Below are 10,668 nucleotides of genomic sequence, written 5' to 3'. Positions count from 1 at the left end.
CAGAGAGAATCTTTAATATATTTGTCATTGTTTTACATGTTGATAAATAAATACTTACAAGTAGCTTACATCTTTGATAAAAAGAAAAAAAAAGCAAATAGGTTAATATATTTTTCTTTTCAGCAAAATAGTTCTAAAAGATGACAAATACATACATGAATGAATGAATGAATTAATAAGTAAGTTTGAGAACCAGTACTGTATAATTATAAATGAACATACCAATATAAATGTTGCAAAAAGTTTTAATTGTTAGTTCATTTGTGTTACCCAAAAAAAATGCATGTCAGAGGCTTTTCTCTTTATTTCTATGAATTTACATTTATTAACTATCATTTAAAGTTGTCACTTATTTATTATAATGCACATAATCTTCTCAGGAACTCCTCCATGCCCCTCATCAGCCCAGTCTTGACCTTTCAGATTTCGAACAGTGAGGCACAAACACTTTATTTTTGAGCCACATCAACGCACACAGCTGGTGTCTTCAGCACCTCAGTGGACTCATGGGTACCGTACTGTCGCTCTCTCCGGGTCCTCGAAAACCTGGTTATTATGATGACCGGCCCAGTTCTCTAAGCCATTACCCGAGCCTGAGCAGCCGCTCGCTGAACACTCAAAAAGACCCTAACCACAAACGCAGCCACTCCATCTTCCTCCCCGCTCTCACCTGGAAACGCCTGGTGGCCTCCACCAAGAAGCGGGGCGAGTCCAAAAAAGCCTATCCTGGAGGTCAAGGGGCTGTCGGGGCTCCTCTCAACAACAATAACATCTACCAGAATGATCCGGTCTTGCACCTCAACCGCGAAAATGTGAAGAAGTCTCTCTCCTGCGCCAATCTCACTAGCTACGATGGTCCTGCGGGTCTGGGCCTGGGCGTAGGGCTGGGTGTGGGATACGGAAAACCGCAGCAGATTTCCTCTGTTAAGAAGATCGCACCTAAATGCACCTCCTCGCCCAAGCGTGTGATCGTCCAGGCCTCGACTAGCGAGCTGCTCCGCTGCCTGGGCGAGTTTCTGTGTGGCCGCTGCTATAGGCTCAAGCATCTTTCCCCCACCGATCCGGTGCTGTGGCTGCGCTCTGTGGACCGCTCGCTCTTGCTCCAGGGCTGGCAGGACCAGGCCTTTGTGACACCAGCCAACGTGGTGTTTGTGTACATGCTGTGCCGCGATGTGGTGGATGGCGACGTGGTGTCTTCAGAGCATGAGCTCCAAGCAATTCTCCTAACCTGCCTGTACCTGTCGTATTCCTACATGGGGAATGAGATCTCGTACCCGCTCAAGCCCTTCCTGGTGGAGGCGGCTAAAGAGGCATTCTGGGACCGTTGCCTGGCCATTATCGACATCACCAGTGCCAAGATGCTGCGCATCAACGCAGACCCACATTTCTTCACACAGGTCTTTGCCGATCTGAAGAGCGAAGGAGGTTGCGCTTTGCAGGACTACGCTAGAGTTCTGGATCGGTGAAAAGAAGGATGAGGAGAATCGTCTTTGCAAATGTGACATCTCACACCATCATTCCATCATTCTGGCCCCCCATATGCCTTGTTACGTAACATTATGAGCCTTGTTTTGACCATTCTGCAAGAAACAGAAGCAACATATTCCTGCTGAAAAGATCAGCTTAGACCTGTGAGAATGTCCAGGCTGGTGTATGTTGGTTTGGTGCTGGTCTAACTGTTGAACAACACTGGTTTCGCTAGTTAAGCAGCATGCTGATGACCATCTGTGATGGTCTTTTCGGCAGGAGAAGGAAGTACAGTGAGCTTCGTGATATAGAAACAGTATGAGAATGATTTACGCTTTTAAAAACGAAGGTTCTTTATTGGCATCAATGGTTCCATGAAGAACCTTTAGCAAATTATGGAATCTTTCCATTGCACAAAAGGTTCTTTATAGTGGAAAAAAGGTTCTTTAGATTTTTAAATGTTCTCACACAAAAAAAAAAACAGTTCTTTTCAGAACGGTTCACTGAAAGGTTCTTTGGGGAACCAAAAATGGTTCGTCTTTGTCAGAGGTGTCCAATCCTGCTCCTTGAGGGCCAACGTCCTGTAGATTTTAGCTACAACCAGCTCCAGCACACTTGCCTGGAAGTTTCTAGTGAGTCTGCTGACTTTGATTTGCTGTTTCAGGCATTTGGAGCTAAATTCTGCAGGAAAGTGGCGCTTCAGGAACAGGTTTGGACACCCCTGTTCTGTGGCATCGCTGCAAAAACAACCTTTTTTTAAGAGTGTATAGTGGAAAAAGGTTCTTCAGGTTATGAAAATATTATTTATACTGAGAAACAATGGTTCTTTTTTTATAAATCGTTCACTAAAAGGTTTTTTTGTGGAACTCAAAATAATTTTTCTATCATGTCACTACAAACCCTCTTTTGGCATTCCCAACTTTGTTCTTTCTCAATCAATTCCCCTATCTTAAAAATTTAATATAGTCATAATTTAGGGATCAACATCAAAAGGAAGGGAGAGATTGTCAATCTGCATAGAAGTTTGTTAGTTACGCTGTTGTCAAACCAACCTTTTTAAAAAATAGTTACGATTCCTTTACTAAACATTTCAGTTCCTCTACCTTTATGACATCTAGTTTGAGAGAAACTGCAACAGAAACCATCCAACAAAGAGCATTTTAGCGGGTGTGTGTGATGGGTGAACCAGTGAGCATCAACAGCTGTTGGTTATCATGTTGTCCTTCCTTTATTTCATGTGCTGGAAGTTGGGGCAGCAGCTGCAATGGCATTAACAAGATTAACAGATTAGAGCAGGGACAGCAGCATGTGGCACGGCAAGCACTCGTTAATCTTATTGTGGCGTTTTAAGGCAGGGCCATGGGCACCATACTCCAGCTCCCCTGCAAAAGCCGACTTTAAACGCATACTTCAGCCCACACACGCTCTCACATATGAGCACACATGCTCGCTGAAACGACCTGTAACCACTACGCATACATCATTAAAAATGTGTAAATTACAAATATATTTAAATACATGACATACAAGTTTAATAACTTATTGTCTGTATAATTTGCAATTCTAAAAATGGTTAGTGTAAATGTACTGCAAAATGTGGTGACACATTTATGAAACTCAAGTATTTAAATATATTTGTTATATTAAACTATAATACAGTTTCATTTAGTATGGTAAAGTGTACTTTACTCCATGAAATTCAGATTGGAAAGGCTTTTAGTCCATTTTTTTTTTTGCTTTGAACCATATATATGATAATGTTCCCCAATAAACTGGCAGAATAGCTTTTAGCAGATATACAAATTTAAAATTCACAGCCTTTCCCTTCCAAAAAAACCATAAAAATAAATATTGATGACTCACTTGGTCTATTTTTTCCGATCTAATGCTCTCTAGAATGAGATAGTCCCAGCTAAAACCACATTCTTCTAACTATGATCTAAACCAAATTCCGCGTTTTTAAAAAAAAGAACAACCCTTTGATATGTCCTGCCATAACTTCCTGTTTCAACAGGATATGTCAATAAAAAAGAATACAATTGTGATTGTATATCCAACTTTTTATGAGATCTTTAGCTTTTTTGTATGGCAGGTGCACCGATATCAAGAGAACACATTTTGAAATAAGACCACGTACACTCAGAGTTGTTTTCCTCGATTTGTAACAGGCTTAATAGCAGACTGCTTAGTCGTACTCCATAACTTTCCCTTGCTAAACAGCAGGGAAGACACAGTTGCATAAAGGAAGTTCCTATAAAGAGAGTCAGTGTGTCTACAGATTTCAATTTCAGCCTCTAGTCATTTCCATTTCAGCCTCAGGGGAGGATGTTATTTACAGGAACGTGTGGCCACAGACAAGCGGTTGGCATACTATAGGGTGTAAATATCCCTGCTGATCCGCTGTGATTCCCCCATCCTTCTCGCTTTTCACAAACACATCACTTGTTTTCCTTGCCTCGGTTAAAGTGATTTATTTTGGCCTTATTGTGTACAGAGAGCGCTGACAGAGCACCGTTGTTGCATAGCTATCGTGCGCAGCCTTAGCAATGGGCTTGTGTGACGTGAACTAGTCTGCTGTGTTTCTATCTAGAACTGTTTGCACTCACACTCTCCTGTCTGGCTCGCCACCGTAGAACTGTTTCTCCATTGTTTCTCACCCATGTGTACTGGATTTCTCTGGAATATTTGCTGCCTTCAAGCCCTTTGGGAAGTTCCTACTTTTTAGTTTATACATTGTATTTATGACATGATGTACATTCACATTATTGGTTGGAATGAAGTTGATTCGTTGGGCAATTTTCTTGTTTTTCACTTCCTGACAATATAAAGGAAGCGTAACATGTAACACATTAGCTTTATCGCTAATCCCCATCAGCTTATAAAAAAATGCATACAAACTAAAGTTTATAAATGATAAATTCATTGACACAGCCTCCACTCAGAAAGCAAGAGTTTCTACTCATAATTATGACACTGTAGTGGCATTCATGAGCTTATCTCATAATTATGAAATGTTTTGAAGGCAGCAAGTATTCTAGTTTCCATACTTGCTCTGAACTTGTAATGAATGATGATAAATATTTCAGATGTGAAACGTTTGTGCCTTGATCTGGATTTAAACTCTCGTCCTAAATCTTAGCAATACTGAATATTGCTTTGGTTAAAGCACACACTCACTTTGAGTCACATGACTCAAAAAGGATTGATTATAGAGACAGAAACTTTGATTTACTCAGGCTAGAATAATCATAACTCATGAGCCATTTTCCACTCCCATCAATGCTACTGTTTTGATCATTTCCTATGTTGCCAGTCAATCAAATGGACCTGAAACCATGTGCAAACACCTTTGAAGGATGCGCTTGCACAAACGTCCTTTTTACACCTCAAACACTTCATTGATTGCTGTATGTGGAGATTTTTAATGTGACAAAACAAGCAGACAGAGACCTCAAATCCCTATGGATTTTACAACAAAGAAAACTTGTGTCCTTAAACAGACATGAACTTCTGGAAGGGACAACTGGCATGTGGTTTTCAAGTTTTAGACTACTGAATTAAGACACTACAACATGTCGATGGACACTCAGGATCTGGATGTTAAGTAGACTCTATTGAACACTGCAAGTTGCCGTTACTCTATGAGTTACGACTACTAAGATTTATCAGTGTTTTCAATGCTGCTAAATGTATGTAGAATACAAAAGAAACGTCGTGTACAGTCTGGATACAGAGACATATCCAGTTTGGTGTAAATATGTTGCTTGTATCAATGTGAAATGTCTGAAAAAATGCATGTATATCATTCAGGAATTGCTACTGTGGTGGCACATGCATATATTGTAGCTCACAGAGTGATGCTGTTGTTGTTTGGAAAACTTGAAATATATAAAAAAAAAAATAATAATTAAATGTGACTTTTAATGGTGGAATTTCCTTTTTTAAGTTTGATTATAATTATTTAATAAAGTATTCAAATGATGTGTCTGTGCTTTGTTACTGATCTTATGAAACAAATTGTTACAAATCTCATGAAACAAATTCTTTGATTAAATAAAGATTCTATTTCGTCATAAAATTGTATTTTGCATAAAGAAAATTAAGCCTATTTTTAGGACCATTCAAATTTTTGGTATCATGATATTATTGTTATGTCAATAAAGTTAATTTCTCCATTAAATTCTTATTACTATGCAATGTGAAAAAAACAATAATATTAAAATAAAAAATATAATAAATATTACATAGTAAATAAAGTATTATACATTATGGTAAAGTATGTGTAAAGTATTATGTGTAAAGTATTTATAGCTTTCATTAAGGGATATTTATTAGTTTATGCTTATTTACAGTTTTTCTCATTCGATTTGACACATTTCTCCAAACTCAGGTATCTGTTCTCAAAAGTTTACACTTATAATTATACAAACAGATTGAAAGTTTTCATTAATTTCAAATCATGCAAATAATTTTATCAAAACACTGTGAACAAAACTCTCAAATGTTTTCATAATAGTTAAAACAACCAAACAATACTTAAAAAAAAACAAAATAAAAAACAATTGTATCTCCTTTTATTGGTTGTACACAAATCACAAACATTTGTCCTAACACAAACAAATATAGGCTCATAAATAATTAACAAATCATACAAAATTGCGTTGCAGCAAATCCTTTAAATTTTAAGGTATTCAGAACAGAGCAACATAAAAATCAGAAAAAGCAGCTATACAATTATAGGACAAAGTTTTACATATATGACATTATAATTTGTGTTTTATTTTTTAATTGTACAGAATTATAATCGGGCCTGTTTTAGGTTTTGATTTGAATTATTTCGTTTTAAAGTAGTAATTTAAAGCTTTCTATATATTTTTATCATGTCTGTGAGGCAATTCGCTGAGTTTAGGTTTATCATTGTGAAGCGCTCCTGTTCAAGACCGAGACGGCAGAAAGCATTTGTTTTCTTTATTTTATAAAAGCACAAGGTTTTGTTGATATTGTGAGTGCACACAAATAAAACTAGACCCTTTACAGTTTAGAATGATTATGTATTACTCTTACATTTATGAGCAAAAATGACTGCGTATTTTAAGTTGTTTTCACTGTTAGAAAAAAATGCAAGTGACTACGCTGGCACCTCCATGTGCTGCAGAGCGCGCTTCAGCTTCCACTCTCCGCACAAATGATTGGATATGCGTCTATTTATCTAGGTTAAACATTTAAACTAACATTGTGATATGCTTGAACTGTTTTAAATTATTATTTATTTTAGGCAAGTCGTGATGATTTGAGAATAATTTGTAGTTCTCTTAGGACAACTCTGTTCTTTACCTGTAAAAGTCCAAATATTTTTCAGAATTGAAGTTTGAGAACATTCAGGTGGACAATCAAGTTTTATTTTGAATGGAACAAGAGAACAACACCACCAGCCACAAAGGAAGAGGCCTGTGGAGATGCATATATATATATATATATATATATATGTGTGTGTGTGTGTGTGTGTGTGTGTATGTATGTATGTATGTATGTTACTCAAGAGTCACCAGCAATGCCAGATCCTTCAGCTCCACCCACTTGTTCACAATCACCAGAATTCTGATGCACTTCACATGTCATGTCAGCACCAATCAAGTCACAGTCTAAAAACTGTCTAAAGCCACCTTCCCATCACCACCTCAGTGTCTGGTCTTGTTGTTTACATACTGTATGTGTATCAACTTACCTGGCTCAGCAATCATCATCTTCTGTCTTCAGCTCAGCACACCGGATCAGCCACAACCTGCAAAGGAAAGCCACAGTGACTGTTCAGCTCAAGATTATCAGCTCATTATCTCACCTGCGATCATCGCTTGTTCCTCTCCTGAAGCCTTAAATAAAGCTCTGTGAGACTGTCATTTACCTGTGTTGTTTACTTCTGTTTGCTGACTTATATACAGTACATGTATATCCACCACAGTGCTGTAAAAGACTGATCTCTAGTTATCAGAAGCGTTTGTTTGCAGTTCTTGCTGCTAAAGTTGGCATTAAGTTTAAAGGAGCAATTAGTTTTATACATTGGTGATGGGTGTTGAATAACTGGTTTTCTATTTCGTTTAGATATAGGCCTACACAATATATATAAAACAAAACTTCCTGTTGAAGAACTTTGCAATAAACATGTGTTTTCATTAGTGTATTTGTGCATCTACAGCTGAATAGGTTTTATCAATAGAGAACAAACCTATAGATTTGATGTTATTTACTTTTAATGAAAGCATTACTAGAAAAAAATTGCAGTGCTTCATTTTGCAGCAAAAGTTGAACTATTTGGTTAAGATAAGTTTGTGTTTAGATAGCTGTGTTAATTGTTTTGAGAGAAAAGTGTAAAACCGATAGAGAAAACCATAAAATAAAAAGATTGTATCACTATAGCAAATTGAATAACAAAATGTTATTATAGTAATGAAAATAATTTAAAGCAATGGAAATACATCAAAAATAAACAAATAAATAGCTGTAATGTGGTAATGAGAATCTGGGGTGTTTATGTGCTAAATCATCATGAAAATGTCACAACACTAACTAACCAACTACATAAATAAACATATGCCCTGTTTTCTTCATTCAAGATGTAATTTACTTTTTTTAAATGTACTTTTAACTTTAAGGTTGATGACATTGTTGATGTTAACAGTGTTTGCTTGAACATAAGCATTTCTCTTTGGTTGGCACATAAAGGCACATTTATTAGTGGTGTTCACAAACAGGCTCATATATTCTACACATTAACAATTCTGTGCACCTGTTGGGTTTGTTTATTGTGTTTAACTTCACTCTCCTCAGCATGTGCGAAATAGACACCACTATTGTGCTCCTGTTACGTATGATATACAGAGCCCAGCCCAGCCACCTGAGCAGTGAGCGTGCGCTGCCGTAAATCTCATCTGAGAATTTTGGTAAGGGACTGGTTGTCATGTAACAAAAGTGAGCCCTTTTATGCAGACAGAACCCGAGCCTGTAAGGCCGGGACGTCCAGATTATAAAACCTGGCAAATGTGGACGGCGAGGCCCAGCCGGCCGCCGCACAAATTTCTGCAATGGACACACTGCTAGACCAAGCCCAGGAAGAGGCGACGCCTCTAGTTGAGTGGGCTCTTACTCCCATGGGGCATTGTAGGCCCTAAGAAGAGTACGCTAGCGCAATAGCATCAATTATCCATTTGGAAAGTCTCTGCTTCATGACTGGAAACCCTTTGGTGCGGTTGCCGAAGCATACAAAGAGCTGTTCCGACTGCCTGAACGGGGTGGAATGCTCAATATAAAATCTCAGTGCCCTGACAGGGCAGAGTGAATTCAACTTCTATCAGGAAGCACTGATAGAGCTATTACCTGTGCTCTGAACGGAGTAGAGAGCACCTTAGATATGTAACCATGCCTTGGTTTCAGGACGACTTTAGATTCGCTGGGCCCAAATTCTAGGCAGGTGGGGCTCACAGAGAGTGCCTGCAGATCTCCCATGTGCTTTACCGATGCTAACGCCAGTAGTAGAATGGTCTTTAGCGTCAGGGGACGAAGGTCAATGGACTGTAGTGGCTCAAAGGGAGGGCTCCTTAGAGCCCTCAACACCGTGGGCGGATCCCATATAGGGACAGTGATGGGGCAAGGCGGGTCGAGACCACCTTCCTTCTGCAGACCATTTCCAGGGGCACGCCCCATTCAGATGCCAGGCATGGGACGGAACTCGTTTCAGCCAGTACTTAAGGGGCCGCATGCGAAGCAGGCCCAACTGAAGTACCGGAGAAGCGGAGGCCATGAGGCCCAGCATCCTCTGAAACGCCTTGAGAGGGTGAGAGGCTCCAACTTGAATAAGGCCACGAGCTGCTGAATGGCCAGTGCACGTTCTGGCGTGACTACCGCCTTTATTTGGGTTGAGTCGAGAAATGTTCCCAGGAACGATTTTTGACCCAAAATTGACCCTAAGTCCCAGGCATTCTAAGTGGCTGAGGAGGAAGGATCTGTGAAATAGTAGCTTGTCCTCCGACTGGGCCAAGATGAGCCAGTCGTCGAGCTCTCTTCAATGTAACATTTTCTAACTCATATGAGTATTACATATGTGTTATTGTGTGCTTGTTTTTCAGATTTTATTGACAGATAAAGCATTCACACCTCAAAGTTGAGGTTACAGCACTAAAAACAGATCTTCATCTATAGTGGTCACAAAACAGACAAGGCCATGTATTCAACTACTTTATTTTCATCAAGAGACTAACATACCAGAAGAAATGAGTGTAAAAACGAAACCAAAAATCATTACAGTATTTGTATTTTAAGAATTATCACATCACTTCTGAGAATAAGAGGTATTGAACTTGAACAAACCAGAATCCAACAAAAATCCGTATTGCTGGAGTTCACATTCAAACTCCATAATCTGGATTGTTTATAATAAGTGGACATGGCAACCTGTCAAGAGTGCTCTGTGAACAGTACGAAGCAGCTTTCCAAACATAAATATTAAGGTTCTTTCGACCGTGGTTTATTAAAATCGCACAACATTACGAGTCTTTGGTTGCTGTCAGGGGCGTCGCTAGACCCTTTTTATTGGGGCACGAGCCCCAGTAAAATGATTACATCACTTCTGAATATTAGAGGTATTGAACTTGAACAAAACAGAATCCAACAAAACTCCATATTACTGGAGTTTACATATACATTATTAACTCAATAAACTGGATCTCAATAAACATGAGCCCCAGTAAAATATCGCTTTGCCCGACTTCCTCTGGTCATCACATAGGAGATCAGGAGACGGGCTTATGGCTCTGATGGAGATCAGAAATTCTGTCTGGCTTCATAAAGGACTCGACAGAGGAGGAGGCGGTGATGTGAACCGGACTGAGGTGGAATTGAAACAAGGAATGAGGATTTGGTGCAGATGGTTGTTCTTTCTCCTCTACCGACACAAATCTCCCTGTCGCCCATCCTTTTTGGGGACGAGGAAGTAGCAGCTGTAGAAGCCTGACTCACTCCGAGCTGGGAGAACCGTTTCTACAGCTCCTATCGCCAGCAAATTCATCACCTCCGAGCGCAGGACATGTGCGTCTTTGCTCTAAACTGAGGTGGGAACCACGCCGCTGAATCGCGGGGGTCTTCGAGTGAATTGCAGTGAATAACCTCGTTTCATTATCCCCAAAACCCAGTCTGGCACTCCGGGGATGG

General features: G+C 39.4%; 1 protein-coding gene across 1 annotated transcript in view; it reads left to right on the top strand.

The window, feature by feature from the left end:
* Positions 1–383: 383 nt before the first annotated feature.
* Positions 384–10,668, top strand: part of LOC107731579 (cyclin-dependent kinase 5 activator 1-like) — a 15,733-nt gene continuing 5,448 nt past the window's right edge. The window contains exon 1 of the mRNA XM_016542700.1: positions 384–1,568. Within this exon, the coding sequence (XP_016398186.1) occupies positions 507–1,466 (960 nt within the window). The 5' untranslated portion in view covers positions 384–506 and the 3' untranslated portion in view covers positions 1,467–1,568. The remainder of the gene's footprint in view (positions 1,569–10,668) is intronic.

This window comes from Sinocyclocheilus rhinocerous, unplaced genomic scaffold (genome assembly GCF_001515625.1).
Source record: "Sinocyclocheilus rhinocerous isolate Xijiao unplaced genomic scaffold, SAMN03320098_v1.1 scaffold429, whole genome shotgun sequence".
NCBI lineage: Eukaryota > Metazoa > Chordata > Actinopteri > Cypriniformes > Cyprinidae > Sinocyclocheilus > Sinocyclocheilus rhinocerous.
Note: the sequence above shows the minus strand (reverse complement) of the source record. Positions and strands in the feature narration are given on the sequence as shown.